At 54.5% G+C, this 23,720-nt stretch overlaps 1 protein-coding gene across 3 annotated transcripts; it reads left to right on the top strand.

Moving 5' to 3' along the window:
* The first annotated feature begins 462 nt into the window (after positions 1–462).
* On the top strand, positions 463–23,082 carry KRT80 (keratin 80). 3 transcript variants are annotated; one of them, XM_081059948.1, is made up of 9 exons: positions 463–894; positions 6,366–6,574; positions 11,351–11,411; positions 11,690–11,785; positions 18,885–19,049; positions 19,535–19,660; positions 20,242–20,462; positions 20,944–20,999; positions 21,130–23,082. In XM_081059948.1, the coding sequence occupies exons 1-9, from the start codon at positions 595–597 to the stop codon at positions 21,252–21,254; spliced, it is 1,359 nt and encodes a 452-aa protein (XP_080916074.1). In that variant the 5' UTR covers positions 463–594; the 3' UTR covers positions 21,255–23,082. The 3 variants fall into 3 exon arrangements, with proteins under 3 accessions (XP_080916074.1, XP_080916076.1, XP_080916075.1); XM_081059950.1 differs by having other exon boundaries at positions 21,095–23,082; XM_081059949.1 differs by having other exon boundaries at positions 585–894; positions 21,234–23,081.
* The last annotated feature ends 638 nt before the right edge of the window (positions 23,083–23,720 follow it).

The following is a 23,720-nucleotide window of genomic DNA, read 5'->3' as shown; positions in this document are numbered from 1 at the left end:
GATAAGCCAGGGATACTCTTCGATAGCTGGAAAATAATAAAGGTGCTGTTTCCAGTGCCAGGCTGGCACTACGCCCCGGACAGCAGCTCTACCCTCGAGGAGCTCAGGGTTGGCGCTTGCCTCATCTTTTCCAGAAGTATGTGAGCCCACATACGTCAGCCTTCAGGTATGCAGTGAGGTCTGCGGTGAGAGGCAAGCTCTCCTCTGTCTCCTCTCTTTCTTTGTTGAATAGCCCTTCTTCTTGCTGTACCTCCGCCCCCAGCCAGCCCAGCCTTGCCCCCCTCCCTGGAGCCAGGCCCAGCTAGATTGGGGGGCCTGTAAACAGCCCCCTTCAGCAAGGCAGATCCCAGTCCTGGGAGGAGATGGGTGCGTGGTGCTGGGGGAGGAGCGGGAGTGCCACTTCATCTAACAGGTTGGTCAGGCTGGGAGGAGCCCCGCCCTCCTGGGCTAATGAGCACTGTACGACAGGTGTTTGTGCCTCAGTCCCCAGCTTGCCCTGCCTGTGACTGGAGCTTGCTGCCGTCGTCGCCACCCCACGAAGGCTCCCTCGCTCATCTCTGTGCTCTCCCTGTTCCCAGGGCCCGGGGGCCCAGGATGGCCTGCCGCTCCTGCGTAGTTGGCTTCAGCAGCCTTAGCAGCTGTGAGGTGACCCCTGCAGGCGGCTCCCAGCCTGGGACCTTGAAATGGGACAGCTGTGGGACCCCTCAGCCAGGCTTCAGCTCCTGCAGCCTCACAGGCTGCTGGCCAGCTGGCACCATTCCCAAAGTGACCGTGAACCCCAGCCTGCTGATGCCCCTAGACCTCAAGGTGGACCCAGCTATCCAGCAGCAGAAGAACCAGGAAAAGGAGGAGATGAAGGTCCTCAATGATAAATTTGCCTCCCTGATTGGCAAGGTGAGCAGAAGTGGGAGGGGGCTCCCGAAAACTAAGGACTATCAAGAGGGGGCAGGTGGCTGAATTCTGTATTTCCTGAGCATCATGCCCCACCCCGGCCCCCAGCCAATGGGGATCTGGCATGGCTAACTCTAAAGGCTAGCTCTGAGCAGAGAAGTGGAGGGAAATCCCTGAGCCATCCTGGCATGGCGGGGAGAAAGGGACCCTAGGATGGCCTCTGAGGTATGACTGGATAATAATGGGCTGTGTGGCCTGGGGTCACGCTCCCCTCAGGCCTGGACTAGGGAGGAGCTCTGAGTGTGGCCAAGCGGATGCCGCCTCGTTGGAATGGCTGATGAGAGCATGGTCTGTAGTCCTACCCCAAAGCAGTGGTCCACCCTCCTGTCCCCGCCTCTGGCCCTGTTCAGCTTCCTGTAGTCAGGAGCCAAGGGGGCTTGTGGGGCGTCCGGAAGGGAGAAGGCTTCAGAGTGAAGACGCAGCTGTGGCCCATCAAGAGGTAGGAATGCAGGAGATGGGTGCCACGAGTCCGAAACAGGCAGCCAGCCAGGCACCCGCCTAAGCAGAGGGACTTCACACATTCTGACTTCCTAGAGCACTGCTATGGCCGGGATGCTGGTCTAGGCATCCATTTGCCCTAGGGCAAGAGCTTCAAGAGCTCCAAGAAAGTCCTATCTACCTCCCAAACCTGCTCCTCACTCACTTCCTTCAAGCCACCTCTGCTGACCAGACCTCTCCGCTCTGCTCCCTCCTGCCCTGCCCAAGAATGAGAGTCACAATAATAAGAGCTGCTGTTAGTGAATTTCTTCCTGTGGGCCAGGCACTGTGCTAGGTACTTACATAGTTATCTCTGTTTCCCTCCACAACCTTGGGAAAGAAGTCATTCTATGCCCATTTTACAGATGATGAAAACGCAACCTTCTTGCCTCCTGCCCCCCAGTAAACCAGAGCCTCCTCCCTCTGGCCTGGCTCAGCCCTTGTCTGCACCTTGCTGTCCCTGCTTCTGTGTTTCTCTGCACATTGCTAGTGTTCCCGGGAGGTGGGTGCTCCCAGAGAGGGGCAGAGGGAAGAAAAGAACACGTTTTGAGCAGCTGCGTGTGCCTGGCTGTCTGCGGGAACTTTGCAGATGCATGTTATTTAGCCCACACAGCAAAATCCTGCAGTGGCTAGTCCCCCTACCATGCACCTGAGGAGAAGGACGTACCATGTGCATGCAGAAGTTAGGTGCCTGGACCAAGGTCACACAGCCAGCAAGTCACAGGCTGGACTTGATCTCAGGTCTGGAGGGTACAAGCCAGTAGTCTCTGAGATGGGAACCATTTCTTCTCCCCATGCATGTGCCCAGACCAGCATTCCTGCACCCACACCTGGAGTGCCCGGGCAGGGTATGTGGAGGGGAAGTAACAACTGGAGGATATCATCCATGAGGTGGAACGTCCCCTGCCCAAGGCCTTGCCAGTTGCAGAGCCCTGTACTGCTGGGCTGTTGGCCCTGGGAGACTAGCCTGCTGCTCCGGGAAAGCAGGTCCCTGCAAAGCCACATCCACTCCAAACCTGGGTGAATCCCTTAAAAGGAATGCTTCCTGAGCTATGTAATTTGGCTCAGATGGGTGGCTTTCCTCCCTGAACACCAGGGCTGATATTACCCTCTGCCCCTGCCGTGGGGACGGAAGGCTGTACAGGCACAGGTTGGGGGCCCCAGAGGTCGGGATTCTGTGCCCAAGGGCTAGGGTGATGCCCTCTAAGGTCTTTAGCAGAACTGGAGCCCCCCAACTTTCAAGCCTGTGCCTTGAGACCCATGCTCTTCAGCGTGGATGCAGGGAGCTGCGGATGCCAGCCCATTGGCATCTGATTGCTAGGGCTCTGCCCAAGGAGTCCCAGCTAACCCACCAACTCTATGGAAAAGGTCTGTTAGCTCATATCCCTCCGTCTCCTTGTAAAGGACGCAAGGGCCTGAGTGGACCCATGCAGTGGTTAAGAGTACAAAATCTGCAGCTTCCTGAGTAGGGGTGCAGCACAGGGCTTGAAAGAGATGTCTGAGCCCGGGGATTAGATGCGTACCAGTGCAGGGGTGGGGTCTCTAGGCAAAGAGAAGCGACAGGCAGGGGCAGTCCTGCTCCCCATCCCCTTCTGGCCCTCTAAGGCATGGAGAAAAGAGCACAGAGAAGGGGGAGGGAGAGGAGGAGAGTTATTGGGGGAGACCACCAAGAGTTGGTGAGAGGCCCTGGAACAGTATTGGCTCTTCCACTTGCAGGCTGTGTTTCCTGGGGCAAGCCACTTACCTTCTCTGTGCTTCACGTACCCTTCTGCTCTGAGGGTGGGCGTGAGCTCGTGGCAGTGGAAGGACTGGTATGGCAGCAGCCATGAGAGGAGCAGGGATGAGCAGAAGCAGCAACAGGAGAGGAAGCTGAGAGAGGCAGGGAGAGGGCAATGTGGACACCCAGCAGAGGCTGCTGGCTGGATCCTCTCACCTTCACATGCAGACAACAGTAGAGATGGAAGTAAGACAAGAGGCAGGACTGCCAGCAATCAGCCTAAGTGGGCTGTAGAGAGGGTGGTAAAATGCCTGGAGACAGAGACCTGGGCACAATGTCTTCCCCTGGGCCTATGTGGCCTCTGGAAGTCCCCCTGCCCGCATGCAGGAAGGCACAAACCAGCCCTTCCTGACAAGGAGACCCTGAGGCTCCCTGGGCAAAGCCAACCTCTGGGTTTGACACCCCTCCCCTTACCTGAGGAATAGGACCTGCAGGCCCCAGGGGCACCATCCTGTAACTTCACCTGCCTTGACTGTGGGCCCATAGGTTGGGGACCTGGGCTGCTCAGTTCCCTACAAAAAACCACATCTATCCCACCCTGGTCTGGGGCTCAGTACCATGAAGTTGGGTCACAGTGAGTTCTGCCCTTCTGGGCCTCGGTTTTCTCACCTGACAATGGAAGGCACGTAGACCGGGGGTTTGCTCTCTGAGGCCCCTCGTAGAACAACCACCATGGGATCTAGGGACAGGAGGGGTCAGCCAGATTGGGGAGAAGGAGAATGAGAGGTAAGCGCTCTGCAGCCTTGGCAGGTTAGTGGCAATTAACCTGGCACTTCCCTAGGCCTCTGTTCCAAGAGGGAGGAGGCTTTCTGCAGTGAAGGTCCTGGGTCGGGGTTCAGCTCCATCCCCATCCACTGAGATAACAGGTAGCTTTCCCAAGGGCAGCAGGGGAGAGAGGCTGCCCAGATGTCCCACAATGCCCTGTGGCTGGCCAAATGCACTCCGTCTCCCAAAAGGCTAGTGCTACAGCATAGGGTGTTGAGGTTAGACTAGGGGAAGGACTTCCTTGTGTAAAGGGTTTTTTTGTTGCTTATGGGTGGAGGAAGCCGCCTCGCATCTCTCCTCTCACCCCACCCTCAGTGTAAACACGGGCTCCTGCTTGTCAAAACGGAGGGAAGGTGGGGCGAGCAGCTACCTCCCCCCATAAGCCCTCTCACACACACAAGTAAGACACAAACCCTCTTGACTTCCATCCCTACTGAACCTGTTTGGCTGTACAGCTGACTGTACACTTAGGTCAGCTTCAAGCAGAATTTACCAGTACAAATGGGAGTTGAGCAGAGGAATGACAGCCCACAAAGGCCATCGTCCAATAGTCATGCTGGTGGTTTCACTGCGAATGTCAAGGGGGACTTCCCAAGGGCATCAGAGTGTCTCAGGCAAAGGTGGGGATGTGGGCAGGGTACAGAGAGGAGGGCCCACGTAGCACCCAAATTTGGAAGGAACAGGAAGCCCAGGAAGGTCCAGAATAGGCAGCAGCCATCGAATGGGCCTGTATGGGAAACCTGGCTACCCAGTTGCTGTGTGACAATGGACAAATCACTTGACTGCCCTGGGCCCCCATCTCCTCCTCTGTAAATGAAGAGTACAGACCAGCTGATCCGAAAGGCTCCTGGCTGTGATTCTGGTTCTTTCAGACTATGATTCTGGGCGCTGGTGCCAGCAATGGGCGGGAGGAGGCCCAGCTACGTGCCTGGGATCAGAGGGGACAACACTGGACTGGTTATGACAACGTCCTCATGACAACAGCCCACACTGCCCAGAAGCCAGGCCCCAGCCATCCTCCTCCTTCAGTAACCTAGCCCTGCCCTGAGCACCAAGGGGTTAGGGGCCCCAAAGGGAGAGCAGTTGGCTCTCAGTCTGAGAGGGAAGGTGATAGGTCAGGACAAGGGAGGAGCAGATAAACAAGGGCCTCCTCCTGGAGGACATCGGGGAGGCTTCCTGCAGGAGGGGAGCTAGGGCACACCTGGTGAGGGCCTAGGATGGTGGAAAGGGTCATGCCCGAGAGAGAAGGAGCCTGGAGAGGACGGGCAGTGTGGGGAAGAAGGGGGGAGCCCCAAAAGGAGGGAAGGAGGGGACCCAAGGGTCCCTGACAGCCGGCCGGTGGCTGGGATGGGAGCTAAGGACCTTGGGAGGCCGTGCAGCAGTCTGCACAGGAGAACGTGAAGGAGGCAGTTTGAGAGGTACAGCGGAGCCCAGAAGGCTTGGGCCCCGTCATTATCTTCGAGGGAAAACAGGCCCGAACTAGAGGCAAAAGCCAGCCAGGAAGGGCAGGTGGGCTCCAGGGCCCACGGTGACCCTAGCAGCAGACGGGGGCATATGTTGCAGTGGTTAAAAGATTCTAAATCCAAACTAATAGGATTCTACATCTGGCTCTTCCATTTGCTAGTTTTGTGAACTTGGGCAAGTTATGTAAGCTCCCAGTGCCTTATTTCCTCATCTGTAAAGTGTAGCTGATAACAATACCTACCCCATGGGGTTGTTGTAGGGATTTCATGAGTTAAAGATGTCAAGCTCGAGGGCAGGCCTGACGCCCAGTAGGGGCCACAGAAGCATTTGCTATTATTACTATAATATTCCAAAGCGCACCCAGGCTCTTCTCCCAACAGCCCTCAGAGGTGGGCAGGGCAGGGGATATCATCCCCAACTTTAGCTGGGGAAACTGAGGATTGGAGAGGCTATAAGTCCATGGTTGCTGGGAGGATTAGCATTTAAGTACTAACCAGGCCCTACCCTGCTGAGTTTCCAAGGCAAGATGAGACCAGGCTTGTCAAGGGGGGGGGTGGCAGATAAGCCTCTGACACCTCAGGTTCCCTAGGGTCTCCCACCCAAGCCCCAGGCGGGCACTGAGTGCCTGTCACACTCACCCTAGTTACCCCTTCCCTCACCCAGTAGCTGGCCCTGCTCGTCTCCTAGGAAACTCTTGCTAATTGGCTCCACCTCTCTGATTCCCTCCTTATCTCACTTGATCTTCACCTGATCTTCAGTTTGAACAATCAGTGATTGGAGATGCCCTCTGAATGCGCGGAGTGAAGGTGGAAAGCAAATGAGCTGCCACTTCCCAGGGAAGCCCCTGTGTGGGCGTGATGGCCGTCCTGGGGCCTCTGTACCCTGCCGGTCCGCGCCTGGCCCTCTCACCGAAGCCTTCCTGCTCTCCCAGGTGCAGGCTCTGGAGCAGCGTAACCAGCTGCTGGAGACCCGCTGGAGCTTCCTGCAGGGCCAGGGTTCGGCTGCCTTTGACCTTGGGCACGTCTATGAGAAGTATCAGGCCCGGCTGCAGGAGGAACTGCGCAAAGTGAGCCAGGAGCGGGGACAGCTGGAATCCAACTTGCTGCAGGTGCTCGAGAAGGTGGAGGAGTTTCGAATCAGGTAGCATACGCCCCACCGGGGCTGTGGGCAGGGACTGCGGGTGGACCAGCCTGTACTCAGGGGCAAGGTCTGGGGCACCCAAGCCAAAAAAAGAGGAAACTTCTTTAAAGAACATTTCTTTACTTCAGACACACTTATTGAGGACTTATTATGTGCCAGGCAGTGTTCTAGATATTGGAGGGATACAGTGGTGAATCCACAGCCCCCCCCCGATCCCCAAATAGTGACTCTTACAACAAAGTCAGCCTTGTGATGTCTGACAGCTAAGTCCTGCACTTGCTGGACCCTGGGCAGCATTGCAGCCACCATCTCCTATCCCCTCCTCTCATGCCCCACATGTTTGCTCTTGTCCACATCTCCTGCTGGCAATGGGAAGTTCTGTCACCGTCTAGAGTGACAGATGGGCTCCTGCTTCGGATATGGCTTGGGGTTTCAATCTCAATTAGGCTGGAAGGAGAAACGGAAGGGTTAGGCAAAGGACAGAAGCAGTGGGTTTTATTAGAATAAAGCAGTCCCCTTTGGTAGTGCGTGCTGAACTCAGGGGCCAACTTGGGATCCAGAGAGATGAGGGAGACACAGCCCCAGCCTGCACATGCTTTTACAGCTTAGCAGGACAGACAGACGGGGACCATCTGGTGGGCAGTACAGCCCAGGTTAAGGGCCCAGGCTTGAGCAGAGACTGATAGGGGTTTACTCCCTGCCCCATCTCTTCCTAGCTTTGTGACCTTGATTAAGTTGCTTAACATGCAAACCTCAGTTTCCTCCTGTGTGCAGTGGGAAGGATGACGGTTGATACCAACTAAAGCTGGTACAAGGAGGAAGTCAAGAGTTTAGTATGGCTGTAAGTGACCACTCGTCTATCCCCTAGAAGACGGAAGTGCTCAGCACACGGTGCGGCCTTTGACACAGGCTTGCTGAACTGAATTGGCCAGTCTAGAAGACAGCCAAGCTCTTGGGTGGTTCAGCGAGGTGACCCTCTCTGACCACTCAGTGGCCAGGGCTTCAAGGACAAGGAGGCTGGGTAGAGCAGCGCGGCTTTGCCCCTACATCCCCTCCTTGGGTCTGGTCTCCTTGCGAGGAGGCCCCCAGCCAGGGTGAGGGAGGACAGGGTATGGCTGAACCGCACTCTCCTCCTCCAGGGCTTGAGCTCTGCCCCAAGTCCTGCTGACCTGAGGTGAGGCCTGTTGTCTCCAGAACAGCTAGGCAGGTAGGGCTGGAGGGTGAGGGCAGCCTGTCGGGTGTCCAGGGACCTGGGCTGGGGCTCAGCTTGCCCACCGCCTCTGCATGACCTCCCTCCCCTACCCAAGCCACTTTCAGAGGGCATGGTCACACAGGAAACTTTCTTTGCTCTGGGGCCTCAGTTTCCTTATCTGTGCGTCTGGCTGGAACTTTCCATCCAACAGGCATGATCTGCAGCCCTGACCTGGACTGTTCCTCATGGCTGGGCCCTTCCCTGGCCTGGGGCCACCTCTCCCCCGGCCCTGCCCTCCCAGGAACTAGGAAACACATAGGGAATCTGATTACCCATTCTGATCATGATGAGGGAAATTCATATTGGTACACCAGAATCTGTGACTCATTTCACCGATATCTACTATCTCTTTAGCCCTCAACAGATCAGCAAATGGCAGAGCTGTATGGGAGTCTCAGATCCTCCTTTCATGGGGAAGGAAACACAGGCCCAGAGAAGGCAGGGACCTGCTGCCCTCAGTCACGCAGCCACGCGTGCTAAATCCCATCCCTCACCTCAGCCATCCACTGTGAGAGGCTGTTCCTGTGAGCCCAGCCAGTTCACATCCGTGGAGACACTTTGTAACTGGAAGTTCTGTACAAACACTACTTCATGTTCTAATCTGTCTCAACCCCCTCATTTGGCCTGCTGCCTCGTTTCCATCTGCTGCCCAACATTACTATTTAGGTTAAGAGTCTCTCTTCCCCTCTCTGGGTAGGGAACCCACCTGAGTTGGGGGAAGCAAGTATGGAGGGCTTCTGGGTCTGTAGGTCGTAGCCGGGGAAGCAGCAGCCTGGTTGTGCGGAACCTGGGCAGAGCAGAGGGGCCCCCAGGAACCAGGAGACTCCAGGCCAAGCCCTGACAGGGAGGGGCGTGCCCTGCCTCTACAAGGCTGATGAGATCAGCTTCACTCCTCGAAATAAACAAGTTGGGGGTGGGGGGGTGCGGGTGTGACAAGCTGAAAAGGGCTGAGAACGGGTTTGGGAGCTGGTGGCTGGCAGACTGACAGAGGATTGGGGGTGAAGTAGGGAGATGGCATCATCTAAGCCTCTATAGGGATGGAGACTTTTCAAAGCTTTGATGTAGCTGGGACCCCAAGGATCAGTTAGCTGACTCTTCTGTTTACTAAGAACAAAGCAGAAGCCCAGCTAGGGGGAACTGCTTGCCCAATGCCACACAGCAAGTAACTCAGGAACACTGCATACAGTTGTACAAGATGTTCACTGCACAAGAGCATCTGGTTGAAGGGGTGAACTGGGGCTGAAATCCAGTAGAGTCGGTAAGAAGGGAGGAGGGAAGGCTGCACAAAAGGATGGGAAAGTAAGGAGGAGTAAGGAATGAGAAGTAAGGAGGAGTTTGGCACCTCAAAGGACCTCCCCACTGTACAGCTCTCCCCAAGGTCCTGCCCCCAGGCAGGCAGCTATCCAGAGGGGAGGGGAGAAGGCCAAATTTAACCACAAGGCTTGTGTGGGGACGGCCAGTCCATCCACGAGGGACTTCTCAGGTTGGGACTCCCCAGGCCCCATCCCTAGGGCAGGGAATTCCTCAGAGGCCCCCAGATTCCAGGGGGAAGCCTGTTCAAGTCAGCCTAGCTGTGAGGATTTGTGAAGGATGTGCAGAGAACCAGCCTCTCTCTCTCTCTCTCTCTCTCTCTCTCTCTCTCTCTCTCTCTCTCTCTCTCTCTCCCTCCCTCCCTCCCTCCCTCCCTCCCTCCTCTCTCTCTCTCTCTCTCTCTCTCTCTCTCTCTCTCTCTCTCTCTCTCTCTCTGCAATGAGGCTTCCCATAGTTTCTCTCTTTGAAATTGTTAGAGGCCAAGGCAAAGAGGCTGAGGGCCTGGGCCTGGGCCTGGTGTTGGGAGAAGAGAGCTCAGGTGATTATAGCAGCAATAGGCTTAGTGGGTGCCACTCACTGTTGGAAGCACTTCATGTATTAACTTATTTCATCCTCACCATTATCACTATTATCAAAACTGAGGCACACACAAGTAGCTCATCCAAGATCATATAGCTGATTAGCAAGGAAGCAGGATTAGAGCCAACTAGTCTGGCTCTACAGCCCCGTGCTTCACCAGCCCACCACATGAGCCTCTTAGCCCTTCTTTGAGTCTCTATTTTCTCATCTATGAAATGGGACCAACAGGACCTTCCTCACTGGGGGCTCTGATGGTAACAGGAGAGGGCATTTTGTTCACCCTGGCAGGCCCCGATCTGAAGAACAGTCTCTTCGGCCCACCCCTGTGCCCCCCCACTCCCGTGACCTGCACCATCGCTTCGCAGACTCTTGGAAGCCAAGGCCCTGGCCAGAGACAGTGTACACAATCAACACACTGAGTTTCAAAGACCCAAGTGCCTGCAGGCGCTCGCTCCCCTGGGACTGCTCCCCTTAGCTCCTCGGATAGGCTAGTGGAAAAGAAGGCCTGAGGGGTGGCAGGTCCGGCCAGCTGATGTGGGCGATGTGACGCGGCCCCTGCCTTGAGGTCAGGGTCTGGGGCAGGCAGGCGGCTGTAATTAGAGCCGCCAGTGATTCAGGCATTCCTTGGAGAGGAGGGAAGAAAACAGGAAGCCACAGAATCCCCACATCCGCTGGGGCAGGCAGCGCTGATGCAGGGAAGTCTGTGTCTGGCAGACCCCCACGCTGGGGGGGAGGCACCAAGATGGAAATCTTGACTAGAGGAAAAGGGTAAGGTCAGGGATCCAGGAATCCCATCTCCCCATCTAACAGTGTCCTTGTTCCAGATACGAGTGGACTTAAGGAGGAAGCAATTCTGAGAAGAGAGGGGACCCACCTTAGTTAAGTACTGACTGTACAAATCTGTCTGCACCAGGGTGGACTTCATCAGCCCCCACACACACATGCACACATGCACACAAATGCACGTGCAGACACACACACCCCTGGGAGACAAAGAGTCAGGAAGGAGGGGTGGAGTTACCTGCTCAAAACTACACTCGGGGTCTGTCTGACTGTTAAGTCCACGCTCTTCCTGTCCTCCCTCTGGAGGGAACATGATGGAATGGTGTCCTACCATCTAGTGGAGGAGACAAGGGTGGGGCTGTGAGGAGGGTGGAGGTGGGAGCGGGCAAAGGGCGAGCAGGATGCCTGGCACAGACTTGATCAAAAGCTTATTTGAAACTGAGACTCCTGGGGAACAAAAGATGAGGGAACAAAATGACAGGGTGAAAAGACTGCATGAGCAGGAGAGGCTTGCTGGAGGAGGTGACTGTGGAGCAGAGCCCAGGAGGGGACAGATGCCATAGGGAGAGGACTAGCCGATAATCAGGAAAGAAAAGAGGTTTGCCTGCTTCCCCAGCGCCAACACTAGGGTATCACGTGGGAGAGGGGATATGTCATAGAAGACGGGGGGCTCCATCCCCCTAAAGAAAGAGCCCCTTTTTTCTAATTGGCACAAGGAACCAAGTGACACAGCAGAGGCCCTGAGCCCCACCCAAGGAGGGTTAACCAAACCCCAAGCTCCCATCACACCCAACTGAGCAGGCTCTCTCTCTGTTTCTCTCTCTGTTTCTCTCTCCCTCCTCACCTCCCAGGTATGAAGATGAGATCTCCAAGCGCACAGACATGGAGTTTACCTTTGTCCAGCTGAAAAAGGTAGCCTGCCCAGCCTGCCCCAGGGGCTCCTTCCTCATGGACCCTCTGCCCGCTTTCTCTCAGGATTCCCAAGCAGAGCCATCAGAGGCTTGAGTCCCAGGAGCACAGACAGACAGACAGATACCTGTCCCCACCCTGCTCGTGCTCCCAGGCTCTGAGCCAGGTCTCCTTCGGAAATCACCCCCATCTCACCCAGGAAGCAAAGCTCCCGTACCCCACTCCTGCCCTGTGACCCCTCGACTTCTTCTCCCATCACTCACCAGTGCTCCCACCCTCAGGACTTAGATGCAGAGTGTCTTCGTCGGACCGAACTGGAGACCAAGTTAAAAGGCCTGCAGAGCTACGTGGAGCTGATGAAAACCATCTACGAGCAGGTAAGACGGGGCCAGTGTCCCGCTGAGCCAAGAGCTGACTGGTCCAGGGCTAAGGGGTGCAGGGGAGGGAAGGCACACAGTGGGGCGTGGAACCATCACAGTCACTCTCTACTTCTGGCCATAGTTGTAACGCTTTCTTAAACCCCTTCCTGCACGGCCATCAATAATCCGACACTTCCCTTCATCATTCATTTCGTGGAGCATGGGCAGGTTCCCAAAAGCCCACTCTCAGCCGTCTTATTGAACGAATCTATCCCAGTAGACTAAGCACAGGCACCCACAGTTCCAGCTCTGAAAGTCGCACACTTCACCCTTCCCTGTTTGGGCAGGGTGGGAAGATCTGTAGTCAGATTCTCTGGTTCCCAGACAATCCGAGCTTCTGCCGAACAAAAACGACACAGTACATAATACCTGGGTAATGGTGATATTGGAAGGAAATTTTGAGCTACCCCCAGAAATAGCAACGTCATTACTATTGTGACTGTACTGCCGTCTGTATAAAATTTAAGTTTGGGAGTTTAAGTTGAAAATTGATAGATATTTATGCATGTTCTTAAAAAATGAAGAGCATCATTATTCTATATGAAGGGATGTAATTATTGGATTAAAATAATTTTGTATAATTAAACAAAAATGCTATTTTAATGTATCAAATTTGCCACATTATAAGAAAATGGTACTTATGATTAATGCGATATTAGATGGGTCCTTATTGTAATAATTAGGATTTGTCTTTTTAATTTTGGCATGACAAACTTCCTTACAGTAATAGTACCCAGGAAAGAGTATTTGAAGACATCACTGGTATATTTTTTATTAATAATATCAGGGAATGTTACATGGTATAACTATATTTCATATTATAAAAGTGTGCACACAATAAAATGTTTTGAAACTTACAGAAAAAAGTGACACAGTGAATGCAGACAGAGTTGCCTCCACTCACATTCTCATTTCTCCCTAAGTCCTCAGCTGAGCCTGGTGGGGGATAGTGAGCCAGCAAGGCCTAGTGCACCACAGGGGCAGTTAGCAGACGGGCCTTGCTGCTGGCTGCTGGACGCAGCCCCTCTGCTCCTCTCTGCCTCCTCCACATCCTCTGGGATCTGTGTTCGCCTCTCCACACCACCTGCTCCAGGGGTGAAGAGGTTTGGGGTGATGCTTCAATTCAGCTGTGAGCAGGCAGAACCATTGTTGGGGATAACAGGAGTTGGCAGCCTATGTGCTGCAAACAGCAGGTGCCAAGCTATGGCAGTGCAGCCAAAGTCAGAGCAGGGATCACCGTCACCAATGCAATCGAAAAATTCTGCTACGATGGCCCTAGGAACCACTGAGCACAACTTCATGGCCTCATCCTGTGGAGAGGGTGATGGAGTCGCGTGGCTGCACGTGGGCCACACTTCTTTCCAGTAAACTCAGCCCCCAGAGGGGCTTTTGAGGGCCTGAGATCTGTTTGTGGCCCTGGGAGGTAGCAGAGCAGAGAATATACTATGACCCTTTGGGAACAGCAGGGAGGCCGCCCTCCCACCCTCATCAGCCACCCTGCAGAGCTTCATGTCCCTGGGAGAGCCCTCCGCAGGAAGGCCAAGCCCTATGTGGATGAGCAGGGGCACCACTGATTGGCTTGAGAAGTGAGTGAGGGGTTCCTCTGCCCAAACTCACTCCGGGTGCAGCCCAGGCAGACAGGCGGACCAATGTTTCGGAATCTACCCTCCGCTCTGCTCCCCCACCTCTCAGCAAGCCCAGGGCCCAAGCTCTAAGCTAGGACAGAGGTCCTAGCTATGGAGATAGACGGGGAAGGCCACGCACAACCAGCACTATACCTGACCATTGCCAGAGTCACAACTACACAACTTTGTGGCCCGGGCTCCATTTAGATTTTGCAGCCCTTGGATCCCAATCTGACTCTACCATTTTTCCCATTTCTGTGACGTTGGGCAAGTTACGTCTCCACTCTGTGCCTGCGTTTCCTCATCTGTAAAATGGGGAGAGTAGTATTACCAGGCTCACAGGGTTGTGATGAGGACTAAATCCATGCATCCATTTCACATATGTTTACTGTGTGCCAGCCAGGTACCAGGCACGGACCTCACAGCAGTAAGCCAAAGCTCCTGGTCTCAGGAGGGTACAGCTTAGCGCAGAGGGGACAGGTAATTAGCAGGTAAACATACATCTGAACAAGATCCTTTAGGAGGGTGAAAAGTGCTGGGCTACAGAGAAACCAGGTGATGCAACACTGCTGGCTGGCGGGCGGGCAAAGCTTCAGGCCCCAAGGTCAGGGGGTGTCTCAGAGGAGGAGCAAGCGAGAGAAGGCTCAAACTGGGGAGATCCAGCCCCGTGGACATTTGAGGAGGCTTTGGGCAGAAGAGCTGTGCAAAACACCTACAGCAGGAGTGAGTTTGGTGATGAAAGGGAGAGAAAGGAGCTGCTGTGGCTAGGGCAGAGCAGACAGGGGCCATGGGCACTGGACTGGGCTTTGGACCTTATTCTAAGTGTTCCAGGATGCCCCTGGTGGGTACTGGGGAGGGGTACTGCAGAGGGGGTGAAGGGTATGGCTTGTGCTGGTATAAGATGGCTGTGGAGAAGGGACTGCAGTGAATGCTGTAGGGGCTCAGGGCTTTCGACCAGTTACTATTACTTTGGGTGGCAGCAAGGTGTTAGGATGTGAGGTTTGCATTTCTCTCCATATCCTGCTGCAGGCTGAGAAGGCAATACTGGCCCTGACAATTCCCCACACCAGTGGGTCTCTAAGCCGGCACTAATAGAAATATAATGTGAGCCACATACGTCATGTATTTTAAGTAATTTTATGCATAATTGTGTAATTTAATAATATGTGATTTTAAGTTTCTGGTATCTACATTTTTCAAAAAGGAAAGAAACATGAAGAATTAATTTTAATAATATATTATATTTAGCTCAGTATATCCAAAATATGATCATTCAGCATGCAATCAATATTTTAAAAAATGAATGGGCCATTTTACATTCTTTTGCTCATACTAAGTCTTCAGATTCTGATGTGTATTTTACACTTACAGCTCATCTCAGTTTTGACTAGCCACATTCAAAATGCCATATATGGTTCAAAACAACCATATATGGCTAGAGGCGACCGCTTCAGACAGAGCAGGTCTAAGCAAAGGAAGGTGCCAGCCATGGCCACCCAGGTAGAAGAAAAACATGTCAGATGTGAGTAGCCCCGGGAGGGCTGGACACATCGATTTCAACTTTAGAGCAGACACTAGATCAGAAAAGCATGGCTGTGCAGGCGCACCTCTGTGTCCCAGGAAACAGCTCTCCCTTCTGTACACATCAGGGATAAAGCCTAAAAGCCTTTCCCAGGAGCTCACGGCCCTGGGCTGCTCAGGGCCTCATCTACACACTACAACCTCCCAAGCAACCCCCTGCCCCCCACTTCCAGGGACACAGGCTTTTAAGAGAAGCCTAGGCTAGCTAGCAGAGGCTCACATTCCCCCTCAGCTTCCAAGATGCTCTCCAGCTCCCTGGTGCATTTGGGGCCTGGCTGCTTCCAGCCAGAGCGCCACCTGCCCCACCCATAAATACGATTCCAGGGAGATTAGCTACGCAATCTGCTGACACTCCCCAGCAGCCTGACACATCTCCTGGGATGCAGTTCTGCAAAGAGAGCCTGCTGTGCCTAAGCCCCTTTGGCGCCTGCCCTGGTGATGCCTCGGGGAGGCTGCTCCAGGAGTAGACTGCTCTGCCTGTGGATACTACACCCCGTTTCCATCACTGTCACCAGTGACGATAGTATCCCTAGCTATTGCTTATTGCGGTCCTACTATATGCCAGGCAATAGTGCTAAGTGCTTTCCAGACATAATCTCATTTAATCCTCACAACCCTATGACGTAGGGATAATCATTAAGAGAACACAGACTTTAGAGCCGCTTGTATTTGCATCTGGCTCAGTAATCACATAAACTCAGCAGGTTCTTTTATCTCCCCATGCCTCGATTTCCCCATCTGTCAAATAGGGAGAATAATAGTGCCTAGCTCACTGACCTGTTGTGAGGATTTATTTTGTTAATATATCCTAAAACCCTTGGAGCAGTGTCTGACACATGGTAAGTGTTTGTAAACATTAGCTGTTTTCAGTTCTATATTTATACCCATTTTCCAGGAAAAAAACTGAGGCTCAGAGAGGTTTAAAAGCTTGGCCAGGGTTACCCAGCTCATAAGAGGTGGTGGCATTCAGAGCCCAGTGCCATTACACATGGCATTTTACCAAGTAACATTAAGTTATCCCCTCAGAGTCACCATCTACCCTGACCTTGGGGGACCACAGGGAGAGTAGTCACGCACGTGGTAGTGTCTTCAGGCTCTGGTTCCCTAGAGAAGCTCTAGACTGCACCTCAGCTTAATTCTGGCCAATTTGGAGGTGTACATCACATTAGCACTTCCACACCACACAAGGCAGCATTGTTGAACCCTCTGCAGTTCCACCGGGCTGGCATGTCTGAACAGGTCTGCAGTTGTTCTAAACCCTCCATTTCCTGCTTCTGTTTACTGAGCTCATGCTTACCCTGCCACTTTCCAGAAGGGATCTGAGGCAGCTCCACCAGCTGCGTTTTGCCAATTCCTTCACCCTGATGGGGGAAACCCTCCTCTCGTGTGTTCTGACTGTGCCCTGGCCGTTTCCTGGCCTGTAACAAATGCCAGCTTAGGCCTGGGCTAGAAGGGCCAATGGAGGGCTTTATCTGGAACTCCCGATACTCACTGACCCCCGCAATATGTTGACCAAGGAAGCCCCAAAGTTTCTGAAACTGTCCACAGCCGAGCAGCCCTGGACAATATGTTGCGTCCGTGTGGGAAATGTCAGTCTCCGATGATGACAGAGGTGGGGCGTGAGTCTGTAGACGCCATTACCTTATTCTGGCATGGGTTGGGCCCGCCCCTGCTTTTGCCCAGAGATCTCTGTTAAGTTTACTTGAAGATCAACCAAAATCCCTGGTCGGGAGACCCCCAAGGGGCAGCTAGCTGGCCACTAGTTTCAGGGCCCTATTGGCTCCAGGGCAGAGACAGGTTGTCCCTAGAGGGGCTCCAGGACGCCCACCACTGCTCAGGCTTCCTTTTCCTCATCACCAGGGATGCTAAGTGGTCGGGCCGGGCAGTGAATAACCGGGAGAGGCGGCCTCCCTCAGCTGGCCTCCCAGCTGCCCACGTGGCTCTGGCTGACCCACCCAGCCCTGCAGTGGACAGCTACAGGGGTACAAGCTGCTGGTCAGAAGGACCCGCCTCTGTAGGTGCAGACTCCAGCGGCTCCACCACAACCTCTCTGAGCATAAATGTGGACTGAGGGTCAGGAGGGGCCCAAAGGCAGGAACCAGGATCAGAATGTAGTCATGAGCCAAAAAGCGAACCCAGATCCAAACAGGCTTGCAGATCCACCTGCCAGTTTCCAGGAATGCAGAGGGCAGAGGCGCTTGTTAAACACTAGCCCACGGAGCAATCAGTAAAATCTAGACTGTGGGCAATGCTCCAAAGCAAATAAGCGGATGTTTTCAATTAAAAGCAACAACAATAGCAAGAAAAAAACAGAGACAGAGAAAGATGGAGGGAGTATCTATAGATTAAGAGAAACTTAGCGACATACAGACCAATCGCAATGAATGGACCTTGTCTGCATCCTGATTCAAACACACAAGTTAAATAAATATAGATATATTTCAGCAAAATGGGAACACTGACCAAAATTTGATGATGGAAATAGGGCCCAGGGGGGACTGTGAATACCAGTAGAAGTAACTTACATCCGCGCCCCATACCTTCCTCCTCCCGGTGAGCTCCACCCCCCTTTCCCAAAGGTACCTGGCCCCCCACCCTGCCTTCAGAGTCCTGACCACCTGACTCACTCTGTACAAAGTTGGCCTCAGACACTGCTTCCACCCACTCCTCCTCCTTCCCGCTGGGGCCCCTATCAGCCCCTGACAATTGTTTAGCACCTCCAGGGAAAGCAGCCCAGGGCCCAAGAGGTGACACCTTCTAGCTCCTTATGAAGACCCCTATTCCCCACCTGGCTCTCTACACACTCATGAGCATTCAGGCCAGAAGCTGTCAGGCATGATAGAAAGCCAATCTGGGGTAGAAAGACAGACAGAGGTTTCAGCTCCTGTCTCGGCCCCTCTAAGGGAGCTCAGCAGGAACAGCAAGGGCTCTGCACTCACAGCTGTTTCCATACACTCTTGGTGCCACAGTTCTGGCTAACGCGCATGCCAGCCTGGGGAGGATGAAATGTGAGGCTGCCTGGAAAGCACTCAGCAGACAGCCGGGCCCAGAATGAAAATGAGAGGCTTTACCACTTCCAGGCGTGTCTGAGGATGGGGGCTGGAATTTTCTAAGCAGAGAAGAGGGACCCTAAAGCATAGGGAGAAGATGAAAATATTGAGGCGAAGCCCTGTTGTTGCCAGACAAGCCCTCAGCTAGATGGAGAGGGTGCAGTGAGTCTCAGGGTGACCCTGCAGTCATCTCAGCCTTGGCCTCTGGCAGCGAGTAGGATACAGGCGTGTCAGCCTCTAGGTCAGCTCCTGCCCCTCATCATTTACAGGCTTTCATTCCAACACTTAGACACTCCCTTGCCAGATGTTGGGGGCCTGGAGATGAAAATGGCTCTGCCAGACCCTCAGGCAGCTTCCCAACCAGAGGGGGAGGCCGAGCTGCACCACTGAGCCATAATGGTGCAACAATGAACAGAGGGGACAAGTCCCCCAGGTCCCCTCATCAGCCAGGAAGAAGGTATCCCACTCTGGGAGCGGGCCACAGTGTAGAAAGTGGGAATGGTGAAGAGGAATAAGGCTTGTGGGGTGAGCCTCTGGAGCCAGGAGGCCTCCCTGCGCCCCTTCCCTCCGCTCAGAGAGGGAGGCCAAAGGTGGGGCGTGGGGCTGCGAGCTGCCTCCTGAGTCCAAGCTGAGAGCATGATGGAGGGGGGGGGCATTCATGCTTGATCATCTCTGTAGGGAGACAGAGTAACCCACCTTACACTCTCCCTGGGGATAGAGGGACTATGGGGGACGATGACTGGCTGAGGGTCAGATGCCCCCGCCACCAGCCCTAAGCCCCCCACTTATGTGCCTGGCCAGGAACTCAAGGATCTGGCAGCCCAAGTGAAGGACGTGTCGGTGACCATGGGCATAGACAGCCGCTGCCACATCGACCTGAGTGGCATCGTGGAGGAGGTGAAGGCCCAGTACGACGCCATCGCAGCTCGCAGCCTAGAGGAGGCCGAGGCCTACTCCCGGAACCAGGTTCGAGGCTGAAGCGCGTAGTAGAGGGAAGCAGCCAGGACAGGAGGCGCTGCACTCCATGGCTGAGGTTGCCTTCGGCCATGTGCTGAGATGCGGAGAGGGGAATGGGAAGCACAGGGGCAGGAGACCACAGCAGCTGGCTCGCAGGCCCGTGTAGAGAACTGGAGAGCCCAGCACGGCACTGGGCCCCGAGGGGTGACGGGAGCAGGGAAAATCTGCACCCTCCAGAAGCTCAACAGCGCTGCTGCTATCCAGCAATGCCAGGCCAGGTGTGGGCACAGCCCGTGGGGCTCCGTCTAGGGCAGGAGGACTTGGTGGGGACGGGAGAGGGAGGTAGGAAGGAGATGCTGGCCCGCAGGGGTGGCTGCAGAGAAGGAGGTGGGGTTGGGAAGTGAGAGAAAAAGGAGCAGCAAGGCGGGAGGCACAGGGGGAACTGGGAGGGACACAGTGAGTGGCCTGTCACCAACACCTCCTCCACGCTGCAGCTGGAGGAGCGGGCTGCCTGCTCAGCTGAGTTTGGGAACAGCCTCCACAGCAGCCGCAGTGAGATCGCGGACCTCAATGTGCGCATCCAGAAGCTGCGGTCCCAGATCCTCTCCATCAAGAGCCACGTGAGTTCTGGAGGACCCACCCGGGGGGAGTAGGGAACTCCAACTCTCATGCTCTCACATGCCGAGTACATGCAAGACCTGACCGAGTGACCTGGGCAGGTCGCTTAGCACCTCTGGGCCTGAGTTTCCTCACCTGTCCTCCCAGGAGAGCTGAGGATCACATGAGCTTCGTATGTGAAAGTGCTCTGTGAACTGGCCGGGGCTGTGGGAACATTAGACGGCCCCACCACCACTCACACCCAGAACCCATGGCCTCCCGACAACTAGACAGAGAGAAGGGAGTGGAGACCTGAACCCCAGCTTCCAGCCAGGATGAGCCTTCAGACGACGTCCTGCCCTGTCAGAACAGCTGGGACAGGCCCCTGTGGGGGCTTGTGGGACTTCCCTCTTTGGGGACCTTCGGGAAGTGTCTCCTAGGTCTATTTGAACTCCCTCTTGCTACAATGCAACCCATTACCGTACCAAGAAATGCGTTGCTTAGCCCTCCCTCCACCAAGGACAGAGGTGAGCTCCTGGACCTGGCCCGCTCTCTCCCTCCCACACCTGCTCACTGACTCCTTCCTCTGGCCTCCTGGCTGCAGTGCCTGAAACTGGAGGAGAACATCAAGGAGGCTGAGCAGCAGGGTGAGCTGGCTTTCCAGGACGCCAAGGCCAAACTGGCCCAGCTGGAGGGCGCCCTGCAGCAGGCCAAGAAGGACATGGCGCGGCAGCTGCGCCAGTACCAGGAGCTCATGAACACCAAGCTGGCCCTGGATATTGAGATCGCCACCTACTGCAAGCTGATGGAGGGCGAGGAGAGCCGGTGAGGGGCGGCACCGGCAGGGGCGGGGGGAGGGGAGGAAGGCCTGCAGGACCAGCCCCACACCAAGCCATCCTCCCCTCCCCGCGTGATACTCTGAGCGAGCGGGCCTGGGTTCATGTGCTGGCTCAGCCACTTATTACAAGCTGGGATCTTGGCCCAAGTTCATTTAATTCTGTTTTTCCTTCTGGAAAATGGTCTGATCATAAACACGGCCTACCTGTGCTGGGAAGGATTAATACGATTCTGCCTGCAAATGCCTGTCACAAAGAATGGCTCAGGAAATGTTAGCCATGTATGCAGGGAGAAGGGACAGAGGCCCAGAGAGTACAAGCCGGCTAGCCAGGGTCACAGAGCAGGGCAGCCCAGGGCTGGGAGTGACAACCAAGAAGTGCCCTCTACCCACCAGTCCTCAGACCCCCAATCCCAGTGACACCTAAGCCACAGGCTCCCCTCACATCACACCATTTCCCACCTTTCCCAGGATGGACTTGCCTTCAGCCGCCGTGGTCAGCACTATGCAGTCCAGATCTAGAAGCGGTGAGTCTACTTGCCCCATGAAGCCATGCTGGGGAGGGGGACAGGTTGGGGTTATGACCCTAAAGCATCATTTTAAGGAGCTCTCACACCTCCAGCCCCGCCCCTCCCCCACTGCTTCTGTTCCCTGTAGTTGCTTCCAAGTCCCACCTCACAAGCGCCCCCTCCCGGAAGAAGAAGAACTGCAGAGGCCCTGTAATCAAAATCACCGAAATGTCAGAGAAGCTCTTCTTGCAGGAGTCGGAGGCCTCGGAGTGAGGCAGCTGGCCCCCGGGGGCCCCTCGTCACTCCACTGCAGCAAGAGGCATTTCAGCTAGACTCAAGAAAGCAACATGGGGCCCTCAGGTGGGGAGGGGAGGCAAACCTGATCCTGAACGGAAAGTTCAAAACAATGACTTTTTTGTGGGTGCCACAAAAAAGGGGGTGGGACAGGACTGTCACCAGAGTCACTCCACTTCATATCAATATGTCACAATCCCACCCTTCCAACCTTCTGGCCAGTGGTTTCCCAACTGGGTAAACTGAATTTGGGGTCAGTTTTGTCTCCACCTCCTTGCTTTTCTGAAACTCCTCTCCCAACAGAGGGCTCTGAACAAGGTCCCTTGGACCCTTTTGCCCAACCCGAGTTCTAAACTCATATCTCAAGCCTTGCCTTGCCTTGCCTGTGCCTTGGCACCGAGGCCAGTGCCCTAGCTTGCCCAGCCCCAGCCAGCAATGGACCAGGGGCTGATGGGGACTACTTGGGCCCCTCCCCGTATCTGGAGTTCCTGGGGTGAGGGGGGTGAGGTGCTGAGTGTCCCTGGCTTTCCTGTACCACCTGGGCTCCCCAGAGACCTGACAGTATTAGAGAGCGAGGGGAAGAGGCTCCCCCTGGGAGTTTAAGACCTGAGCCTGGATCTCTGAGATCAACCCAGACACCTGTGCTCCTTCCCTCCTCCTGTGGGCTCCTCCTAGCAGGTCACAGTCAGAATTAGACAGCCTGCCCAACCAGCTACAAGCACCTTCTCCAGAAGCTATTCTTGCCATAAAAAATTCCCTTGGGGAAAGGCTGGATGGCAGTCTGAGAGCAGGCAGGAGAATCATACCCTCCCTTCTCCTCCCTGCAATACTGGGGTTCACCACCCTCCAGGGGGTCTCAGCTCCCTGCCCCCGCCTAGATGTTTCCCAGCCTGAAACCTGGCTTTGGTGTACCAGGCCCTGGAGACCCGTGCCACGAAACCCCAGCCTCCTTCCCATGAATCCCTTCTCAGGGTCTCTGTTCTCCCCATCAGGCCAAACAGCTTGGCCCTGCTCTCCTTTGCGTTCATTCATTGAGGAGCCCAGAAACACCCCACACCTGTGGGGTTATAGCTCCTGCTTTTCTTCCCCCTCTGCCCTCCTCCCTCCTTGCCCACTCCCCTGCCTCCAGCGGGGCCATGAAGAAGGCATGGTCCAGGCAGGTCTGAGAGCTTCTGAGCCCTTGAGGTCAGGCTGGGGAGCCCCAATGACAACCAAAGAGAAATTCTGCATCCAAAAAGATGTGAGGCGAGAGAACCGCTCTTCTTTTTGCCTCTGGGCTCTTACTTTGGGGCTTGCAGGGGTATCCTGACAACTCTAGCCTCTCACTGCACAAGCCACCTCCTCTCCTTCACTCTTTTCTCCCTGCCTGCTCCTTGCTGCCCCTCCTCTTCTGGCCCCAGCCTTTGATTCATTCATCTCCTTTTCCAGGAGACGTTGGCCCCCATAGGCCACGCTGAAAGGCTACTGACTCTCAGGCTGCAGGGAACTCAGACATATATATACTTAGCGCTGAAGTCCCAGAAGGGTGCTAATTGCTGCTTTTTCTCTGCCTATTTATTGGTTTCCAAGGGAGCAAGTCCTCAGTGGGGATACAAGATATATAAAATATATATATTATTTTTCATAACTTATGTGGCTTTTAACTTATTGCTTCCCTTCCTGTTTCTGCATAATCAGTGTAACATACTATACTAACTGGATAGACAACACATATCCCAGCCACCCCACTTGACTGGCTGACTCTTTGGGGGCAAGGCCCCTTCTCCCTGCTCAGGGATAAATAAAATGCTGAGATTTGTTCATAGATAAATCTGTGTGTCTCTGTTTATCTCTCCTCTTGGTATTGGTCAGTCACTGGTCAAACAGTTTGACCACAGGACTTTGGGAATTCTTATGGGGAAAGGGGGCTAGGGACCTAGTTACACTTTCAGACCAATGCAACTAGGACACGAAAAGGTCTCCTGCCCACTATCCTACAAGGAAACTGTACCACTGTTGACCTATGTTCCCAGTGCCTCCTGACATGTCCAGGCACCACGTGGACGCCTTAGCAAGCATAGACACGGGGGATTCCCCCAAGTGGTGGCAGGTTCCTTCTCAAGCACAACTGTGGGGGTTGGCACAGCACAGAATATATTCTGATGGGTACAGGCCTATTCCTGCCAAATCAAATTCCAGACCAACAATCAAGGATTGAGGACATTCTCCAAGCCCAGCCCTGCACTAGGACACCTACACTTGTTCCCCCCCTCCACCTCAGGAAACCCACAGTCAGGTTGAGAGAGAAGCTATCAACCCCAGAGAGCCATCCTGGACTTCCTAGCCAAGTGACGAAGGTCAGAGAAGAGGGGGGCTTGTGCGAGGCACTTGGGAATCGAAATAGGCTGCTTGGAAGTAGTGGCTAGATAGACTGAAGGAAGAATAGGTGTCTCAAGGACAGGAATC

Source organism: Rhinolophus hipposideros (genome assembly GCF_964194185.1).
Source record: "Rhinolophus hipposideros genome assembly, chromosome: 9".
NCBI lineage: Eukaryota > Metazoa > Chordata > Mammalia > Chiroptera > Rhinolophidae > Rhinolophus > Rhinolophus hipposideros.
This window is presented reverse-complemented; position numbering and strand designations above follow the sequence as displayed.

Coding starts and splice junctions, on each gene's coding strand:
- KRT80 (XM_081059948.1), top strand. CDS start 595: ATGGCCTGCCGCTCCTGCGTAGTTGGCTTCAGCAGCCTTAGCAGCTGT. Junction 895..6,365: donor TTGCCTCCCTGATTGGCAAG/GTGAGCAGAAGT, acceptor CTGCTCTCCCAG/GTGCAGGCTCTGGAGCAGCG. Junction 11,786..18,884: donor TGAAAACCATCTACGAGCAG/GTAAGACGGGGC, acceptor GTGCCTGGCCAG/GAACTCAAGGATCTGGCAGC.